The sequence below is a fragment of the Phallusia mammillata genome, chromosome 3 (genome assembly GCF_965637545.1).
Source record: "Phallusia mammillata chromosome 3, kaPhaMamm4.hap1.1, whole genome shotgun sequence".
Lineage (NCBI taxonomy): Eukaryota > Metazoa > Chordata > Ascidiacea > Phlebobranchia > Ascidiidae > Phallusia > Phallusia mammillata.
In genome coordinates, this window is record NC_137254.1 from 10023677 (window position 1) to 10046385 (window position 22709).

Sequence of the window (22709 nt, forward strand, 5' to 3'; positions counted from 1 at the left end):
TATAAATGAGTGCGCCGTGATCGCTGGTCTGCATAGACGCTTCAGGGCTGTATCCAAGTTAAGAAATTATGTTATATTTAACTGGTGTTATAAGAAACAATTCTTAGGAACACTATACACGGACTTGAAAAGTAATTTAAGCATAGCACTCACCTTCTCCCTTAGTGCTTTATATACCGTTGTTCTTCAGCTTGATTGTCACGCACTGATGATGACAACAGAGATTGTGGAAACGTCTGAACGATATATTCTGTATACATCAGTATGGCAGTAATGTTTATGCTTAAAGAAACAATTCTTTTTTGCACTTTATTTTCTGGAAAGAATCATCAAGTTTTTAACCCGGGTTGTTTTCTTGCGTTAATGCTCACACACATTACTGTTTGCCTATTTCAAGAAATAACTGAGATAAACATATTCATACTGGGATCAGCCTTGAAGCGTCGATGCAGACCAGCGATCACGGCATACATATCGATAAATCTGTCGTGGGTTCGAATCCCACCGCAGGCTACATTTTTCTAGCCTGTGCCTTGCCATATGGGAGACCAGCTGATCTGGTACTCGCCTTTAATAGGTCTGATGTACTAAGAAATAACTGAACTTTACTTTGAACTTGAATAAAAGCGCATTTTAAAGAAAAAAAAACTGTCGAATTAATTTCATGCAGTCAGATTTAGCTTGTAAAATGGAAACAAAATATATCTTGTCGTTTGCAACAGAAAATGATTGTCTGTTGATTTGTGATCGTCACTGGACGCTCACAACAGAAAAATCTACTAACAGCATATCTCAGGGTAGACCCACATTTAGCTTTCGATATGTGGCGCAAAGAGCATGTTTCCCATTTAAAACGTTATATCTCTATAAATGCTCACGGTTAGGGCTATTAGAGTCGGGGTGATGTATTATCATTTAAATGTCAGTAAAACTAGCAATAGAACTTAACATTTAGAAAAGTTGTCAACTTTAGAGGAAACCTCCTGGGTTCGTCAGAAAACAATATTTTATTTTCGAAGTCCTGATTTGAAAAGTTTTACAATGAGCGAAACAAGAATACACGACAATGCGCGACATTGAACTGGAACACATCAGCGGTGCTTAAAGTTACGACAGTGGCTAGATAAAACACAAACAAATTTGGGCAGAAAATACAGTTTAGTCACCAAATTTCATTTTTTTAAAGTAATAATAATTCTGACTTTAATATAAGTCGGAATAACAAAAAAGACAGTCCAAAAAAAACTATTGAAAGGTCGAAATGATTTTGTCATTGGATGGTAAATCTGGATAGTAGAAGGATGGTAAAAAAGCAAAAAAGCAAATGTTTCATTTTTTTGTGCAGTTGTACAAATATGAGAAATTCAAATAAACTTAGAATGGCTTGTTTGGAATTTGCTTTAATTAAACTTGGATGTATGATAATGGCAATATATTTGTATCAAACTAAAGACAAATATATTTCAGTAAATAGCCGCCACAAACAGACGACAACACAGCAAAGCGACACAAATTGGTACAACAACATACGATAACTTTTCTGCAGACGGTACACCATTTTTAACCTGAAAAATCTTATCAGTAAGTAGTAACATATGATTCAAGTGCGTTTTTGCTTAACTTTGAAACAATAAAAAACATTCCATAACCATCATTTTGACATAAAAAACTCAAGAAGGGCGGCAGACGATTAGCGAATTTAGATTCTATTTGAATTAGGTGAAAACTAACGATGCTTTAAAATAGGCTCATTTAATAGGACCATTATAAATAGGTTTACTACCATAGTCACACATTACACTTACCACTATTCTGATATCACATATAAGTTAGTGCAATAAAATCACAAAGCACGTTTGATGATTACATCGAGTCGACAACAAAATACAAACAAAACTGTCGATTCACGAAACAAATTAGAAACCAAATGTTTCAAAAAACAACAAAAGAAAACAAATAGTCTGCACCGATTACACAAACGTTTTGACTCCAGTCTAATATAACTTATTTTTTATTTGATTAAAAGTTTTAAAGTGTCTCAAAGTTTAGACTATACAACCATATTTGCAAAAAAACAAACATTTAAGGCTTTAAACTGAGGTGTTTCAATCATAAAGTCATAAATTAAAACAAAATGCAAAAAACCTAAATTCTGCAAACCGTCTTCCAACCAAACAAATGACTGAGGTTGAGTTTTGAGTGCTTCACTTAAGATTTCATTGCTTTTAACGCCCTCAATGCCATGAGTTTGCTCCCTGAGTGTCCTGGCATTGCTGAGTAGACACTCGGAGGAGTTCCACCTCGTCTTGTCGGAGTTGGACCTTCATCTTGATCTTCTGCTTCAGAACGAATCTCCATCTTTTGGACGATCAGACGCAAAAGTTCATGTTGTTTGTCGAGTGAGTTTTGGATTGTTTTAAGCCTGAAATGACAAAAGACAAAAATATATAAAATAGATGTTTTTTAATGACGGCGGGGTAAACTACGACCATATTTAGGTGTTTCATAACATGGAATCGTTACTCCAAAACGGTCCACGAGCAACTGGAAGGGAAAAAATACTTCAAAAACTAAAATACTTTATCAAAAAAAATATATTCACGCATAATATATATATAATTTAAGCATATATATATTCATGACTTGAATATTTTATAACATAAGAGCGTTTGACTGAGAAATGTGGCGACAAAAAGCCATCGCAACGATCTTCCCAATAAGAGTGTTTTGTTGACTTTTAGGCCTAACCAGGAAAGACATTGAACCACGTTAATGGAGATTCGGGAATGTGGACTCCAGGCATAATTCATAGCTCACGTTTTTTTAGTTCCTAAAGCTGCCAAAATATTTCGGTAACTTAATTCATTAAACCCGACCCGAACCCAAAAATTGCATTTTGTTGAAACCAAACCGGCAGCTGGGTTTGATGTGATCGCAACCACAAAATTATTTATTCAAAACAACGGGCTGAAGAATACTAAAATAGGCGTGTTAAAAAAAACAAGTATTTGGTATCGCCCAATACACGGTAACAATCCTTTTGTTTAATTATGACGTGTAGATAATTGGTAGGATTAAATCAGGTTAGAAACCGCAAACCGGTTTGAACCGGGTAATTTTACACCAACCGAAACAAAACGAGAACCCGAAAATTTAAAAATTTGAAAACCTGAACCGAACCCGAACCCCTAAGTTTAAAACAATAAAAAGTAAACCTGAATCGGACCTATATTTTAAACGGTTCGACACTCTGGTTTATTAAAAACTAATTTTCAGTGTTTATTTAAAACTAATTTTCAGTGAAATGCAATGTCTGATATTGAAGTTGGATTATCTGAAAGATCAAAATAGACAAATCGAGTCATTTGTTGCAAAAACAGGCAAACCAGCCTATGAAAACATTCATATTTGTATTGTACGCTCTGTGCGTTTGATAAAGTGTACGCTGTATATTTTTTAAGTCATTAGATCGAAGTTCATGTTTTTATAAGGTTTGTGATGCTACCGAAAGGTTGCATTTAACGCAATTACTATCATTCAAAAAATATTGTTTTTAGGCATTGAATTTTGGACTTTTTTAACCGTAGAAGGTTATGAGATAAAAACAAATCCCAATTCGGCCCAAACAAAAGTCAAAAAAATAAGCGATGTAAAGCCAGTTTTTGTGGACAACAAGTTATAAGAAATAAATTAGTAACAAACTTATGATAAATTTTGACACAATATCAAAAGTGTGTAGAGATTTGTCTTGACAAAAAATGTAGCAAATTTGTTGTTCAACTGGTGTGTATATGCAACTTGGTGGACGAAACGCTTGTTCAGTACAAACAAAATTGCCAAGGACGTTGTATTTAGTAAGTTCTTTCTACAGTAGACATTTTAGGAATTGCTGTTCGTGTCATTTACATTGCTACAAGCGATTTGAACGTTTAGTTTGTGATCAAAGTATCTTTCAAGTCTGTTTTTCTTTTTTAAATCAGTTTCCAAGTCAGTTTTATAAACAAGACAAGCAAAAATGAAAATACTATTTATCAAATACAGATGAAATAAACTATGTGTATAGTATATTGTAAATCATGAGTCACCAGAGACTTATTACGAGAGATGGAGACAACAGTCGCTGAAAACTTTAACAAGTCTAAAGTCATCGAATTTTGTTTTGTATATAAGTTATATATATATTTCACCTAAGTAATATACATCATCAGTATTTTATTACCGACAGCATGAATTATAATTCGCCTGGGTAATATGCTGCGTAGTTACATAACTGGAACTCCTCACGCCAAAAATATCACCAACTGAACTAGACATAGAACAATGTGCGCAAGCCCAAAACGAAGTTTGTTTTTTGCCCCGAGGCGAAATGCTGACATTTCAAAAGGAAGCTGTCGCGCGTAGTGACGTAATTACGTCTAATTGCGTCAAGATGATAGTGAGCCACATTGTTTATAGACGCGCCCGCCGCTACGCAAATATATTTTAAGTACTAAGTGTGTACATTGCTTTTTATATGACTTGGCACACTCAAAGTAGGTTTTTATTATTAGTAGTCAACCATAATGAATAAATTTGTGATCGCTGTTCAAATTATTATTTTTTTAACGAGATTCGCCAAAAAACAGTACCGTATGTAATAGTTTCTGCCAGAATATCACACAAAGATAATCTATTTGCTCAAATATTGTGTGTAAGTTTGAAGAAAATGTATCGTTTATCAAACAACCGTTATATACTGTGCCAATTACATGTAAAATATAAAAAAATGTAAAATTTAAAGCAAGTTTTGCATGCTTGAAATGGACGTAGTTTTACTAGCTTTGTGTATGCAAATGTTTTTTTTACTTGACTGTAGTATTTAAATAGTAATGTAGAAACCAAAATCTTTGTTAGGTTCAAACAAAATGTATTTTTAGTGGTATGTAGATATTGGCTACATTTTGCCTTTATTAACGTTTCCCAGAACTTGATAAGAGACTGCTTTAGCTGAAAAAGTACATCGTAGTCTCCTATGTAAGCTATTGCGGGCTAACATAATACAGAGCTCCTTACCACAATAATTCATTCATTAGGTTACCCTAAAAACGACGTCCTGTATAACATTGGTACAAAATTGCAATTGCCAGAGGATCTCTATAAAGTTGATTGTAGTCTTTTGTTGTCATCAAATGGATTAAAATGGGATTGCTTTTCATGGATAAATGGCCTAAACAATACGTTGTTTTGGCTTTATTGAAAGTAAAATGTTTTTTTTTTTTGCTTTCTGGTGGCTTAAATTTAAAGCACTTATTGATATAATCCCAAAAAGAACACAAACAGTTACCCGTTTTATCTAGCAACTACGAAAATAAAAATGGGAAAGTTTCTTTTTAACCTATCTAAAATTCCAATGGGTTCAAACATTCTAGTTCGTGACAAGAATAGTCGAAAGGCTTTTAAACACAACGTCGTGGTTTCCAAACAATGCGTTCTTGACCTTTCAGTGAGCTTATCGAACTCCAGTGGTTTGTGGTATATCTACGCATAAACAACTACCGTCTTGACGTCATAGCGGCTATTTTCTGCTCATTGGACTACTGGAAAATGTTAATCTAGTATAATTTGAGCCTCTAAGGATATTTGCAAAATATCACTATAAAGTTAATCCATTTTAATGGCAATTAATAGAAGTGGGATTTGCTATTTTTCGAGTGCTTAAAGGTGCGTTGGTTTAAATAGGTTATTTGATTGATTCGTTGCAGGATATATTGCGTGCTTTCTAATGCGATTATTGGATCTTAACATTAACCAATTTGGCACAAAAAAGTTCAGCTTATTTAATGCTTTTATTTGAAGTAGATTTTTTAGATCTTTTTGAATTAGAATTTCCCATTGGATTTGTGTTCAAAACATTTGGTTTTCAGATTTTTAATTAGAAAAAAATACCGCTAAGGGTTGAAAATGACGTGATAAAGAGGCCAAAATTTGTTTATCACCTTTTAGCTATAATATAGTAAAGCCAAAAAGATATAAAACATATGACCATATTATGAATAAGCTAAAATTGGCTATTGACACGTTTCGGCAAACAAAACTATCCAAACGTACGCTAGGTTTAAAATTACAATTAAACAAAAAATGACACAAAGTCCTTTTTCTGTTCAACCTTATGAAATGACTTTTCATTAGCAAATAGACTACGCCATGGTAAAAAAGATATCCACATTTTTCACGCGTGCAAAAATGTAATGTTGCAGTTTTTTTTTGTATCTCTAAATAAACAGTTATGTACTACTTTGGTGCACAAGTACAACTCGCACCAATGATAAGAAGGTGTTTTTCAAACATTTGCAATAAAACGATTTTGGCACATACTAAATACCCTTTCAAAAGAAAACACCCATTGCAAATTCCAAAACACTAAAGTTGTAAACACAAAATTTATCCTAAAAATTAATCGTAAAAAATCTCCCACCACAAAGACAGACTGTATGCTTTAATACATTTCAAACCGTCAAATCATTTATCGTTTATTTTTATTATATGCTACTTTTGTTATATACGACTGGACACTTATATTTTGGCCCACAATAACAGTTCTATGTTTCATGGAATCTAAAAGATATTAAACGTGGCAAAAAAACAAAAAAAATATTGTGCAAAATGTAATTGTAACTTAACTGATAGCCTTTAAAATCTGAGAATAACACGTCGTAGCCACGCCCCCTAGACACACCTACCAACGAAAGCCGCAAATGAACCTTAAAAATACTTTGAAATCTTGCAAAAACAAACCTATAAGCCACCGTTGTTAAATAAGCACAAGCGCCTTTTTTTGTGGCACGCAATTTGGCATGAAGTATTTCAACTGTGACGCAAGTGAACGCACCAACCCAGAAACCGAGCTATTTTCGTCAAGCTCTCTGCGTCGACTAGCCGCTGTGACGGCATCGGGTGACATTTTGGCTCTTGCGAAGGCTATTCGTGACTCTAAGGCGATATTTAAACAAGGGCAAGCAACGTTTTGGATGCCAGACTAAAACGATTATGGCAGAAGTCGTTTCATGTTCAGCGTTTATAATGCATGGTGTCTGTAGCTAATATATTTGTTTGAGTTTTGTGGTATATTACTCAGACTAAAAATTTCGATAAGCCTTGAGTCATTCACCATTTGTTTAAGATTTGAATGAGATATTAAAGTTTGCTATAAGGTAGGTAAAACGTATATTCCTGATATGTCATCAACAAATGTTGGATGTCTTCAGACTCTTTAAAGTTTACAGTGCGTCGTTATGCGTGACTATTATCGTTTATCTGGTGACTCGTGATTATATAATATGTTGCACTAAGTTGTTAGTAATACTGCGCTAAATTTGTTGTTAGTGGAAAATTCTGCGTGTTTGTTTTGTGGAATTCTGTCTGTGTTTTTTGTTGATGGAGTATATAAGTTCGTTGCTGTAGGTAAAATGTTATTGTAATGTACCTGTGGTTGTTTGTTTGTTGCTGTATTTTAACATTTAATGCTTAGCTTTTCCTTTTTGCGGTGTGCGAGACTGCATATGTGTTATTAAAATTTTGCAACATCAGTGACCAATAAAGATGTTCAAGCAAAACAGATTGGCAACTATTGCCGTTGTTGCTTTTAGGTTACTGTCGTTGTGCAACATTAATGTTTATTATTTCTCTCCAACTTTGTGCTTGTTTCTTTTCTTTTTGTGATTAACACAAGCCGTAAATAGGCAGGCATACGCAGAAAAGATAATTAACCTTTAATTAAATCGTGAGTTTTAATTAAATTTTCGATCTTTTAATTCGAAACGTGACAATTTAAATTATGAAAACAAAACTTGAATTAAAAACGCTTAACGGTTGAACTTGCAATAATACTCTCTCATGAAAGAAGAATAGATTTAAACTTGTTCTGTGGTGTATGCAATGTCTGCACGCCACGGTTGAAGACTTTGTATCACGCAACTGGAAAACGAACAAACAATTACGAGGAAATTATTAATCAATCTACTTTCAAAGAAGCGTGGCTACTTCCTGTGTTGTATGTTGCAGACGGGCAGACGTTTTGCCCCTGATTCAAGATGTGCTTTGGTTAAGTTTTTGCCTATGTTCAATCGATTATGCATAAAACCTTCGAGAGTAAGAGTATTTCTAAACAATAACTTTTATCAAAACAATTTCAGCAGTAAAGGATTGTTCGATAAGCATTGTAGGTAGTACCAATCATAGTACGTCAGGCCTATTAAAGGCGTGATACCGAATCAAGCTCCTAAGCATTCTCATATGGCAAAGGACAGACTAGAAAAATCTAGCATTCATCTTAGGTAGTACCAACTATTGTTTATTTTTTGGCGGGTTAATCTAACTTTTTTGTGAGCTCCCATCGCATAAAAATAAGATTTAGCTACAACGCGTTTGGTCATGATCCACCAATTGTGACCTCAACTTTTTGGCGCAAGGTTTAACGTTGTGCAGCTATTTCTGGCTTGATAATTGTTTAAATGCAATCGTGTCGCAATGTTTTCTTTCAACAAGCATATATAACTCAACTTAATTGTATAACCCCTGGTGGAGTGTTTTGGTAAGGACCAGAAAAGCTTGAAAATTAAGGTAAACTTATTTCAAATTATTTGTTTTGAAAAACACGCTTCACTTAAGTAAAACACTTAACATTTCAAGATTATGAAATCAGAAACACTCACAATACATTATGGCTTTGCCGATTGAACAGATGAAAATCAACCCCAAAAGCCCTTGTATGAAGTGTTGATTTAAACGTAAGCTCAAGTTTTTCTGTATGTGTACTTGAATTGACTATGTTTATTTTTATGTGTGCTCTATTAGTAAATTGTTGTCATAAATTTACTTTTTTAGGTTCTGAAATGGGTATAAAGAAACTGTAGTTTTTGTTGCCACAAAATGACCACATTTGGATTGTTAGCTGTCCTAATTCTTGCTTCAATAAACGCAGCCGGTGCGTTAGAAAGGAATTCAACAGCAACATTTAAACCAGGTCGGGGTTCCTACCTAATGTACCTGGATATTTTGTCAAAAACCAACAAAACAGAATTTGAGATTGAGTGTCAGAAAAGAAGATATGATTTTACTGTTTACTACAGGATGGCACTGTTTCGAGTGTGCACCCCCGACTTGGGGGAGTACAATCAACTTTGCACAGACCTTATGTTCGAAAGAAAAAAACGAAACTCCGATTTAGCAGATAAAATCGACAAAAGAGCTGAAAAGAATCGAATATATGGTGTTGGATTATATTCAGACCAAAGAGATTTAGCCTACAAGGCCTGTAACTATTTGGAGGATTATTTCTATACAAAAAATGAAAGTTATACAGAATGGATGATTTATGCTGCACCCTTCGCCTTGCCTGTGGCTTGTGGATATTCAATATCAGAGTATAACAGAATTCGTCCTTCATCTTTTGACTGTATGGCCATGTCAAGTCAAGCTTTATTGTATTTTCTTTTTGCCGTTGACGGTTTGATCGTCGCTTGTGTCGTCATCGCCAATTGCGTCATACTGGTTGTGACGTTGCGCGAGCCGAAAATGCGAACGATCCATGGGTGAGATTTTAAAAATATTTTTGGAAAATATTTTGAGCATACTGACGTCACTTTCCGGTTACGTCTCAAACGAATGTTTAAAAAATATTGTGACGTTATGAAAATTGAGAAAAAACAGGTAAATTTCATTTTCCTTGTCTTAATTACTTAAAATTACACACTATGACTGCACATAAGAATGACGTCATGAAATCAAAAAAGTGCATGTAATTAGTACCAGTAAACTGCATGATATCATACTGATGTTAATATCTCCCATTATTTGACCAGATACTATCGAATATCCCTGGCCTGCTCCGACCTTCTGATTGGCTGTGTGCTTTCGGCATCAATAAACACAACCTATCGTATGTTTATGGGCACTCACCCGTTCCTAAGAGAGGGAGAGTCCCCCAAAATATGGCACTACCATGACTCTGCATATGTGAACGCGTTCGGTTTCATGACTGTGATGTCATTTGCTACGTCTATTTTCACTTTAGTGGGAATAACAGTTGAAAGGTAAGTCTTTTTTTAGTTTCAAATTGTTATCTGAAAACCCTTTTTCAGACCAACCCTATTTTCTTGTTATTAAGGTTCCATATCAACATGAAGAAACGCTTAGAGACAAGAGGCGATAAAATTCGCTTGGTAGCGTGCTCTACATTTGCTCTTATTTGGATACTTGCCTTCGTCATTGCCTTGGTGCCCATTGTAGTACCGGGATTTCCCTATACCGTTACCGCGCTGGGTGTAATTATTGCACCAAAAGTGAGTATTTCAAGTTAGTTAGTTTTAGTTCGCTTTCTAAAAGATTTTAACATCAACCCGCATGGGCGAGTGGTTAAGGCGTCTGCTCAATGTTCGTAGGGTTGTAGATTTCAATTCGCCTGTAGATTTTAAAACTAAAAAAAAACGTTGCTCTGAGCAGACAATGCGTTAAGGATGTAAGGATCCAAATGTCCTCACCAAAAAATTAACAAAATAAAATACAATTTGATGTCCGATCTCTTGTCACAACAACAAAAACTCTCCATTAACAATTGCCTCACCGAAACTACACATTTAGATGCGGTTTATAACCGATGCTAGACGTTGAAACAGTTTCAATTTGATGTAAATTCAGGCTTACTAAGGTTACCTACGATCCCATTTAAAAAAAATCGTGAATAAACTTACATTTTTCAACGCCTATATTTTTTTCAGTTTTACATCGTTTACCTCGTATTTCTTGGACTCAGCCTGCTGTTGGTGTGGGGGCTTAACCTCGCAATGTGCTGCGCATGCGCGAAACCAAACGACAGTGACGGCACTGGCAATGACGCAACCGTCCTGAGGAACAACAACACCAAAGACGAAAACCACTTGCCTTCGGTTAGTCGAAAAATTGAAACTCACAAAGTTACGTCACTGACTCCAACGGTGACGTCAACCAACACTGACGTCATAGATCATAAAAGGGACCCAAATGTGCCACCTTGTGGGAAAGTGGCGTTGACCTCTCATTGGACTTTGGTAAAAACTGTTCGCGCAGTGGTTATTGCGTTCACAGTGGCAATTTTACCTTCGATAGCAGTTATGGTTTCTGGAGTTTCCCCGGAATTAGAACCTAGAAGTCGTGGGTTCGATCCTCAAGCTAACGCCACATGGACGTCGTGTGCTTATTTAGCGTCGCGTATTTTGTTCGCCAATTCTTTTGTCAACGCTATTATCTACAATTATATTAGCCCCGATTTTCGGAGGGCAGCAAAACGACTGTTTCGATGCAAACAGAGGCTGGAAAATTCGACATGAGACTAAAAGTTGAAACTACGCATCGAAAAAGTCAACAATAAAAATGTTTTTGATTGTAATTTTAATTATTTCTTTTTCTTTGCTTGTAAGACTTTTTTCGCTTTTTTTTACATATTTGTCACTTTGGTTTAAGTAGCCTAAAGCAGTGTTTATCTTGGCCAAACGCTATTAACATTTAAAAGTGCCTTCCATTTTTGTTGTGTGCCGTTAAAGTTGTACGAATAGCACGAAATGGCTGTCGATATATTAAATAAAATTCGTTATATATTGTGGTTTTTGTGGTATAGCAAAAAAATTAGGCTATAGTCAAGTATGGTTGTTGTAAGATACTGTTTGCGATATTTAGTTTTTTTCATTTAATGCATAAATACGCACAAATTTGGCCTAAACTGCCTATTGACTTTTGTAACAATGTAACGATTATCTGTTTTACTGTTTATCCAAAGCGTTTCGCAGTCTCTTTGTCCCTATTACAATTGAAAAACAACTCTATTAGTATATACACTCAGGAAGTCGAATTGGACCAGTACCCGGTTTAATTTCTTGAACCCGAACCGGAACCGAATCAGTAAGCATGCAGCCTGTAATATTTTTTTTATGATCAGCGTAACCAAAACTATTGATTTTAGGACAATGTACTGAAGTATTCGTGAGTTAGGAAAATGTGTTTGATAACTTTGCGGCTCAAAATGTAGAGTTGTGATAGCAACTTGTGTGCATTTTTGTTCTTGGGTGTTTTTACAAAAAAACGTTAAGAGTGTACTTCAGTTTGCACTATATTAACATTTGCACAGCACGTGAAGGAAACTTTTTCGTTAAAGGTTAAATGGGCTTAAACCAACTTGTTTTGAAGTTCAATCATTCAAAGCAGGTTCATAATTTGTTTTTGCAGTTAACCTTTAAGTTTCCAACTTTAAATTGCTTTTACCTTACACGTAGATTTTAGCAAATTTCAAGTACCCTTTTGAAGCTTGTTGAAACAGTTCATCATTTTAAGGTTACGAAACTTCTTAATGCCAAATTTGAGCATGTCCGCTCAACCTTTTAAATTCTGAGAACCGAGTAAAAATGTCAATGGTTAACCCTCCGTCAAACAATTATTATTAAGCTGAAAACTGAGATTAGCATTTTAGTTGTTGAATTAAATTTATTGTTCCAAAACTTCAACGTTTCAGGCAACATTTAATCACATTAACTTAACATTTTCGCCCAAAGGGTGTAACCTTTAGTGGAACAGTTTAGGGCATTTGTGTGTCACGTTTGTGCCATTAGGCTATTGATTAGCAATGGAGACAGTCGATTCTCGATTTTACTTTGATTTAAACTTATTCAGTGGCATTTACTGACGCCAAATAAGATTACTTCAATTTTTTCGCGGTCCCCGCAAAATTGCTTGACATACCCCTAACGGACTGCGGACTGCAGTTTAAAAACCGCTGCTTTAGGGGAACAGTTCAGGATATTGGTGTTTCGACATTTGTGCAAAAATATCTGATTGAAATTCAATATTTGAAACAAAACGATATATTCTTTGCACAGCTCTAAAAACAGTTATTTTAAAGTCATTATTTGTTCCAAAAATGATGCCACAACAATTAGATAAAAAAACGATATAAAATTGTTGAAACGGTTACCTGAGCTAAATCGCAAAGAAGTTTTAAAAGTGCATGGTGTCCAGCATCTAAAAATGATCAACCTTTAAGAAAAGTTTGTGCCCAAGGGGAGTAGACGGTTCGTGAAAGGGCGAGAAATAATTCGTGTGGTATAAGAAAGTATCTCACGCAATTAGTTGGCACGTATTTGAAATTTGAATACTAATTGAACGGTAGTGCAACACAAGGCGCCATTTAACGCGACCAGTTCATGACTTGGCAAAAATGGTGTGATATTTTATCTGGTTGTTTGCTGGTGCCAGAAGAAGCGAATTCGAGACTTTAAAGTTTAAATCAATGGTTCTTTAACCCATTTAAACTTGTTACCCAAAGATGAATCAGATTATTGGTCAACAAAGAATATTTTACAATGTGTTGCCAAGACTTTTTGTGCGTAAAAACGTTTTTAGTGTTAGGTTTGAAACGATTCGAAATGCAGAAAAAAACGTATCATTTTTCGTTAAAAGTATTTAAAAATAATTTTTCCACCCTCATTTTTAACGTTTTTTACATACCATGTAAATAACAGTCTTGAATGTTTAAAAGTTACAAGATGAGTTAAGTTTATTTCTTCTGGTGAAAGAAAACATAGCAACTAAAACAATCGTCAAGTCGGATATTGCTGCGCAATGTTAAAACGTTTTCAAGTGCAAAAAAGTGGGTTACACAGTTAGTGCAGCTATACCGTTTTGTCAAAATTATGGGAGTCCACTAGATAATCAAAGCAGCGCTGGGGAAACGCCGGTGGGACCAACTAAGGGTATATATGGGATAACCACATTGTTAGGAAAGAGAGTGTGGTTCGACAGGAAAAGAAACCACCGGAAAAAAACTGCTGAAAAGTTTTAATAACGTATCCGGTGGACATATAACCTCTAGGATACGGGCAAAAAAACTGTACAACAAACCTTTGTTTTTGTCTGTGCATTTCAACTTGAAGATAATCGATACTTGGGTCTCGAGATGCGTCCCCATTTTCGCCGTAATCTGCCTGAATTCCAGTATATTGGAAAATCTATCAAGCAAGTTTTTTTGTGTAAAGATGAAAACAACCATGTATTAAGAAGTTAGTGTCAATTTATTGCATTGCAGTTATTAAATCACAGTACGCCAAACCCATAAAATGCGCCATGCCGAATCAGTCGGTCACCAAGAATTTACCACCACATGGCAAGGCGTAGACTAGAAAAATCTAGCCCGCGGTGCGATTCGAACCAACAACAGGAGTCTTTCCGGGTCCCGGGTTTTTCTAGCCCACGCCTTGTCATATGGTGGTGAATGCTTGGTGACCGACCGATTCGGTATGGCGCCTTCAATGGGCCTTGCGTACTGTAATTTATATATGAGTGTGCCGCGATCGCTGGTCTGCACAGACGCTTCAGGACTGATCCCAGCTATGAATTTACGTTCATCTTAACTTGCAGTTACTACATTATATCTTGTTTTATGATTTGTTTTTGTAACATCGCCTTTGTACTTTTTTGTTTGTGAGTATTATAACGTCCCAAATAGACGTAAAAAGCGACATGCGTTATTAATCAAACGTTTCGGTTTATGCCATCATCAGTGATATGACAGGCCCACATCAGCTTCACCCGTTTATAACCACTTGAATCACATAAAAGATTAATAAAAAGGTGTGAAACAAGCCTCGCATAAAAACGATGGAAAAAAGGTGCGCTTTTATCACTGCTTTTGTGCGAAGTTTGTCGGGCAGGCGCAGACCACTTTTGTACTGACCTTGTTGGTGTTAATTTCAGTTTGTTATAATTACTTTAACTTTTTACTTTAATCTACTTGATCTTTATGCCCATATTGTTATAGTCTTGTTTATTAATATGTTTAAATATTTATTATTACAAAATGTAACGTAGTTCTCAAAAGAGGAATAGAAAAGGAATAACGAAAATAAATAAATTAACAACATTGCATTTGTTTTGCGCAAAGTTAAACTTTTTTTCCTGAAACTTGTATGTGGTACCTCCTTTATGGAGGTTGTTATTTTATGTCAAAAGTAGTGCATATGACAAGTCAAGTAAAATTACTTTATTATATGCTATATGATTAAAGATCTACATGACCAAATTTCCCTTGTTGCTCAGTTTTGTTTTCACTGTCCAGGGATTTTAAAATGGCCCCTAATCACCCTTTCTATTCTGTCTCAGACATTTAATACTTACAAACGGCCCCAGGGGATCCAATTTGACTACCACTGATTTAGACAACAGTTTGGACAACATTACTCCAATCAGGGTTACTTTAATGGCAACTCTTTTCTTCATAATTCAGCTTTCCTTAAAAAATTGAAATAAATGTTACCTTCAGCCAAAGTTGTTTGTGCCAGTTCCCACAGCGGTTCGGGTAAAGTGTCACAGAAGATTTGTCGACCCGCAAAAGAAATTGAAGAGGTAGTCGAGTCTCGATCGATGTGTGGAGTTGAACCTGAGCGAGTAAAACAAACGAGTTAAAATCGAGTAACTAAAAATTTAGTATCGATTTAGTATAAAATATTTTTCTGTAGTCTCAGTTGTTGTTTTTTAGGCTTTTTTCAAGAGAGGCAAACGTTTGTTTTTGTTAATTAGGGTATTCTTTCTGTTGAAACGATCAGTGAATACCTTAAGTATTCCCATATACAGCACAAGCTAGAAAATTAAAGCCTGCGGTGGGATTTGAATCCACGGCAGGGGACTCGCGCTCTAGCAGATTAGATACACAAACTCGCTGATCAGCAAAGAGTAAAGCGCGTTAAGCCTGCTTCTAGGATCGATCAAATTTATGTGCTTCCTACCTCATTTGTTGACTAGGTAAAGAACCTGGCCAATGATGGAATTCAAACCCCAACAGAAGCTTATCTCGGTATGACGAGATTTGAACTGAACACTAAGAGCCCCACAGCGCCACCAGCCGGCAAACCAATAATTTGCCAAACCAGACTTGTAGGCTAAACCCCGTTAAAAAATAAAAAATACCAACAAAAATAAAACAGGCTTAATTCGGACATGACTTTAAATGTATCGTCTGGGCATAATTCGGGCATTAAAACTAATTTTATCCGCATATTATTTATCAAGGTTTGTGTTTTATAGAATGGTGTATTCATTTTATATTTTGTTACAAACTTGCCGTTAGCATAATCACATTTACAGTATATTAGTCATGAGTCAATGCAAAAAAATCGGGTTAAAGTATTAAACTGAAATTAAAGTTTTATGAACCAAAGATTATGTATACAATAAAACACAGTATAAATGAAAAATGTAGTAAGCGCAACCGTATTGTCAGCAATACGTTTTTGGTTCTAACACCATCTCGACCACTTGTGTTTCTTAAGCGGCATTGCACAAACCCAGTAAAATATGATTGGTTAAACTAAATAAAGTTACAAAAGGTCTAAATAGCTTGCTTTGTACAAACGCTTTGTGTTCGCAAGGTTGTAGCTTCTAATCTTGTCTCAGCCACTTTTGCAAGAAACTTTTACACAATTGCTCCATCTGTAGTGGATTCTAATGAATTGACCTAATTTGTAGTCCTCAAGGTCGAAAAGATTGGTTTGGACACATCGTTGTGAAATTTAACCCTTTACATATCACTTGTGTATCCTACAGCAAGAAACTACAGCGCAATTGCCTCAGAAATAATGGAATCGAATGGCTTGAACTAAATCAATCAATCAAATACAGAAAAATTCGATGGATTGGGAAAAGACAGGCAGAACGTCGGCTTGCCGTCTTATGTTCACAAGGTTACAGGTTCTAATCCTGGCTAGGTCACTTGTATTTCCTTGAGCAAGTAACTTGAGTGCCATTGCTCCGACCCAAAGGAACCTAAAGTCACCAACCGCCTAAGTTAAAAAGTCAAATAAAACAATGCGTCAACGGACTTTCAATAAAACAAGCAGCTCGACGGCGGACTTATTGTAAGATTAAAGCAGTGATTCTCAACCGCGGCTCTCAGGTCCGCATCCGGCTCCCAACTACTTATTTTGCGGCCCAAAGCCACAGTAGCAAAAACTCGATGTTTCGAAATTTACTAAGTTTACAATGCAGCATATTTAAACCTCATAATTATTCAACACAATCAATCTATTACCGAGAAAATTTCGTACAAAGGTAATTGTTTATTGTATTGTATCTCATAAGTCAGAATCAGTAAGCTTGCTGCAGCTATTCAGATTCCTGTTATTTTCTGTTACCCCGCATTCTTTTTTATACGTTTTTTGTTGCTCCTGACTCACTTAAAAAAATACCTGTCCCGAAAACAAAAAAGTTAAGAACCTAGGATTAAAGCATTGAGGCATTGCTCGCAGACCAAGGATAAAAATAAACAAAAACAAACAAACCACTATCTTACCTGCATAGCAAGGCGCTGCAAGACTGCATTATTCTGCACCTGGGCAATATCACCGACGGCTAAACCGATTAGGAGGTTCATTAGGAGGATGGGCATCATCAAGATGAAAACGAGGAGAAGAAGGAGCGTTGGAATCCCGAAATGAAACGTAGCAGGGTCATCATCCACGAAGGGAGTCAGAAATTTTTCAACGTAGCCAATTTCCCCCAAAAGCATAGTTGAAATTCGCATCATGGATAATGGGGGATCAATGAAGGCTTTATCCGCCTTTGGAAAATAATTGAATGTTAGGCATATTCTATTGTTGATTGTTAGGATTGCTTGCTGCAGTACGTTGTACGTACTGATGTACACAAAAATGTCATGTTTTACTGAGGTTTCAATTATGGAATGAAATAAATTTGGTGAGGTTTGTTTCTTAGCCTGTAAGTCTCACAAACTGTAGTGCCTTTTCTTGGTTACACTGAAAAGGGGCTAATCCCAATAGTGAGTATTTTTTCACAATTGCATGTTTTACCGTTAGAGAAAAGAGGTACCTCGTCTTGCATTAGTACGTAGAAGGCCAAAGCAAAAGCGACAATAAGGAATGAAAACACAAGGATCACTTGAACAAGGGTTTGAAGAATTTGCAGGAACATGACAACGTAAATTCCAGCTATGTCGAACCTGTCAAAAGAAATGGTAAATTTTTAGACTTTTAGTCAGTAATGCATACAATTATTGCATTGAAGCTAAAATGTTACATGTACAAACTTGTGTAAAGACTGTACAACACACACAAAAAACTGTTATTGTGGTTAGTGCAGCATACAAACTTCAGAAGAAATAAAGTGCTTAGTTAAATGCTTAACTTATAGTACAGTTGCGTACACAAATTTGTGACAAACTGTCTAATTTCATCTCAAAACCTTGACCATTAAGAATTTGCAAGGCCCGCATCGTCTTAAAAATCCATACAGCTTAATTTTGCTTTAGCGCCAATTTAATAAGCACGTATTCTTAGTAGAAGGTGCGTTTGGCTATAAAGAACAAATTTATATACGCATTCGGCCTAGATATGAGAAAGCAACAGTTGGTAAAGGTTCAAACTAATAATGAAATTGCATTAACATTTTTTTAACATTAGGCCAATGAGAGAGATGCAGTTTCGTCCATATTTTTTTGCGGATATTAAAAACCATTAACTTATTCCGGGGGCCGGAGCCTAACAACTACTGTTTAAAACTGGAGTACTATATTTTAGCTACAATAACGTATACAGCCAATGTCTTGTCATCAGCTACACTGATGACCTTTTTGGTCGAAACAGGGTGTACACTGTATGTAGATCACTTAACATAGAAATTTGTTCACTTACTTTTGTAGGAATATCAGCAGATTAAACCAGGCAAGAAAAATAGCAACAGCACCAACTTCGAATTGCCAGTGTACGGGATAACCAGTAAAGAATGGAACCACGTATAGAACGCTGGTGACATACAACGTCCATTCCACCAAGTTTGTCAGATCAGTGATGTAAGCCATCCGCTGTGACGTAATGACATGATGTCACAATTAAAAATTAACGTTTCTACTTTGATGACAAAGTATTACTGAACTGTGACGTACCCGATGACGTAAAAAACTCTAAGATTTTCGATAGACTTTTGAATAGTTTTGTTTAAAAAAAATTAAGACAAAAATTTTTTTCGCTCAAAGCGTAAACGAAACCAATACTTTGGAACTGCAGCAAAAACAACACAAGACATTTCATTTTTTAGATTGAGCTTACTACCGACACCCAGTGTATAAATAAACCGGTATTTGAATTTATGATTTAACACTTCATGTAATATGGATTGAAAGGAATTTTAACAAACAAATTTCTCACAGTAATGCTACGAGATATTCTGTTTGTGTGATGTAAGTTACCTTATAACAAACCGTAAGATAAATTGACTACCTTGCCAAACAAACTTTGAAATCAAAAATACCCTAATCTTCGCAACAAGTGTTTACAAGAATTGAGTCAAACAAACATTTCTACGGTATGGCGTCACATTTAATGACGTTATATTCAAGCGCTTATGATTTCTATGTGACTTACCTGTTGATACATCTGAACGAGTTCTTTTATAATCTGGCCAACATTTACAACAGTTAGTTGGACCATCATAGCGATTTGAAAACCAGTGTATGTTACTGGTGAATCTCTAGTTCCATTTGCACTAAAAAATCAAAAAATATATGTAAAAATATATGTGCTAAAAATCACTACCAAAGCGAATTTGGCAATTGTAAAATCTATGCACAATTTTTTTTTTCATTTCATACCTAAATTAAACCGCTTTTGCAAAATATATGATTTTTTCCTGACAAATTGAAATGTTAATACCCCTTTTTTGTTCAATAAATCACCTGTTTCTGTAACTGTTAGAAAAAAAAAACTTAAAATTGAATCAAAGAATCTTTTTTGTTTTTTGGTAAACTAGTTATCATGTGCTGATACTAGCAACGGTACTATTATGAAAATGGATAAATTTAAATCTAAAACTTGATTTTAATTACTTATAATCATTAAAAAAAAGGATCTTATTCAAATGCAAGGCCTCTACAAAGTTAAATAAATGTGTTGAATAACACAATCAAATAACAATTTTTGACTTACTGACGTCAGAAATTTACATTAAAATCGTGACGTCATTAACAACATACACACATCATCATACCTGTTGTAAAGGCCGTTGGTGTTTTCCCAATGTTGATTGGATTTGACAGTGCTCACAATGTACGTGATAGGAAATAAACTCATTAGGTAAAACACCAAGTTAATGCCATGAAATAGTCGACCGTACGCCCCCCTAAAACAAAATAAAAAAACCTTCAAATGACATTCTGGTACCATAACGTGATTATTTCTATTTCAATAAGCTTATAATAAGGCCTAAAGCTTCAACAACATATATATGTTACGGAATCTGTACCGGTTGATTCGGTTCGGTAAGTGTTCCATGCTGCAGTTAAAACCTGTGGGCGCTTTTTGTGGGCTCTTTAGGCATGTTTCGAAAAAAAAATGGGGCAAGCGTTTTGTTTTTGAAAAGTAGAAATTCCGACTAAAGTAAATTGTGGTTGTTTTTTAATTGCAACATTTTCATGTGGTTACTTCTGTAATGTAATAGACATTTTCAGAAATGGAATTGGAACTGGTGGATAAACGTTTGATTCTTAAAACGTTGTGTTTGAAACACATACCCGGTTGAATTTAGGCGACTAAGCCCAAGTAACCAACTCGGGACTTGTTTAAGTAATGAGCAGATATTAACTTACCTGTAAACTTAGAGATATATTTAACCAGACTAAAATTTTATGCAAATTATATTCATCTAATACTTCAGTTAAATTGCTATTGCAAAATATGTGAAATCTTTTTGTTAGGAATTTTTTTTGTTCACATATTGCTAAAACAAAACACATCTGTGATCAAATTAATAACTAGAATTTTCAGTTTGTTAGAATTTAAAGCTAAACATTTTTTTAATGAAAATGTTACTTACCACTTCTGGCGCAAGTATTGGACGGACACTGGGTGGCGCAAGCACTCCACGCGATTAAACTCAACCATTTTCTGCCAAAGGTAAACACAATGACGTTAGTGATGCAAATGTTTCATAGTTTTGTTTTCGTTGATCGCAAATTGCTAGACAACCAAGTTCAGCAAGGAATTGAATATTCCATAAATCTATGTGCATCAATGTAATGAAATCGACACAGTTAACTCCAAGTTTTTATACTTTTAAATTTAATCGTGCTTGATACAATTTGTGCGCAAGACAGATATTATCAAACTCATTTGTTCCCAAGCATTTTCAGCGAATTAATCCGTTAAAAATCCAAAAACTGATGAGATAATATATTTTAGCTTGTAATCATACAATTCTGTTATATTGTAGAACAGTGGTTCTCGACCTTTCGTGGACTGTCCCCTAAAAGTAACCCTTTAAGTCATGTGCCCACCTTAAAAACTTAAAATGGCAACCCCTTTTAGAATTCGGTACTAATTTTGGCTTTAAACAAGTCAAATAGAGTAAACAAGAATCTCTAACGGTAAAAAACATCAATGTAGAGAAATATTGTGAGAAGTAGTCGATTAAATTAGAGAGTAAAGTTATTTGCAACACACACATTATGCGCATTAAAAAACAAAACGGCTTTCAGTGGTTGTTTCTTTGGAATCTACACTTGTGCCCCCCCCGGAACACAGCTCGAGGCCCCCCTGGAGGGCCCTGGTTGAGAACCACTGTTCTAGAATATGTTTAGAGTTCTAAAATACTGTTTCTCACGTTTAAGGCGGGTAGGGCAAGCTTTTGCGGAATCGCATTTTCTTCGTCTTGATTATTTGCCTTGGCACTTTTTCTCATCTCCTCTGTTCTTTTCCACAGTTGATCGCGAGTTTCAACCGAAGGTTCAAGGTACTAAAACGACACGAAAAGAACGCTTAAAAACATCAAATTTGACCCCTTTCAATGTTACCCCTCTGTATTTTGATAGAGCTACTAACACAAGAGCATATACTACAAAAGGTTTGCTAACCACCGACAGACGACGTAAAGAGCGCAGTTATTTAAATTAACAATAAGACTGGGATAAGGTTAGGAACTAAATTTAACACAAAAACCAGGGTTGATTTTATTGTTATTATTATTACCAAACCTCAGACCAACCTTAAACGCCCTAACCGCCAGCATTTTTTTAACAAACTGCTTTTAAAATATTTCTGTGCGCCACCTCCCGGAATTTAGCAAAAAAGGTCTATTGTAAGTTCATATGTTACTAGCTCTACACTGTATTTTAAATTGGCAAATAATTTTGTCCGCTTGATAAAGCACTAGAGCAGTGCTCCTCAAACTGTTCAAGCAAGCGGTCAGTTTGCAACTTTGTGATGGTAACGTTGCTATTTATTGTCAATAACAAACCTGTTTTTTTCGTTTTAATGTATCGTTTTAACACCAGAAAAAGTTTGAATTTTAAAATAGCGAATTTTACAAAAGACACTTTTTGTAAATCAATGCCGGAAAACACATTTTGAGAATCACTGCACCAAAGCCTACTTAATAGACAAATAGAACATGCCTTCTGTGCACATTCTACTATTTTCTGCATATATATATGAGATCATGAAATACCTCATGAAAATGAAATCATGGATGTTAAGTTAGAAATTTTGTTCTACACTGTGGGACTTCCTAGATATTACAAAAAAACTTGCCTTAAAATGGTATTTAATCCAATAATTTCTGCTTCTTACATCGACATCAGGAGTTTCCTTGCATCTGTTTAACAAAGCCTAAAACAACACAAAAAATGCAAAACAATTGGTAATTTTGAA

At 35.3% G+C, this 22709-nt stretch overlaps 2 protein-coding genes across 3 annotated transcripts in view; one reads left to right on the forward strand and one right to left on the reverse strand.

Moving 5' to 3' along the window:
* Window positions 1-1986: 1986 nt before the first annotated feature.
* Window positions 1987-22709, reverse strand: part of LOC145218510 (transient receptor potential cation channel subfamily A member 1-like) — a 50144-nt gene continuing 29421 nt past the window's right edge. For both annotated transcript variants that reach the window (XM_080085925.1, XM_080085926.1), the window contains 11 exons: window positions 22590-22667; window positions 21664-21795; window positions 20878-20948; window positions 20053-20184; window positions 19431-19551; window positions 18702-18871; window positions 17881-18010; window positions 17345-17611; window positions 15314-15436; window positions 13903-14009; window positions 1987-2422 (listed from right to left, as the gene is read on the reverse strand). In XM_080085925.1, coding sequence (XP_079942051.1) covers window positions 2209-2422; window positions 13903-14009; window positions 15314-15436; window positions 17345-17611; window positions 17881-18010; window positions 18702-18871; window positions 19431-19551; window positions 20053-20184; window positions 20878-20948; window positions 21664-21795; window positions 22590-22667 — 1545 coding nt within the window. In that variant the 3' untranslated portion in view covers window positions 1987-2208. The remainder of the gene's footprint in view (window positions 2423-13902; window positions 14010-15313; window positions 15437-17344; window positions 17612-17880; window positions 18011-18701; window positions 18872-19430; window positions 19552-20052; window positions 20185-20877; window positions 20949-21663; window positions 21796-22589; window positions 22668-22709) is intronic.
* LOC145218512 (uncharacterized) lies at window positions 8871-11931 on the forward strand. Its single transcript, XM_080085927.1, has 4 exons — window positions 8871-9569; window positions 9840-10070; window positions 10145-10319; window positions 10755-11931. The coding sequence occupies exons 1-4, from the start codon at window positions 8908-8910 to the stop codon at window positions 11340-11342; spliced, it is 1656 nt and encodes a 551-aa protein (XP_079942053.1). The 5' UTR covers window positions 8871-8907; the 3' UTR covers window positions 11343-11931.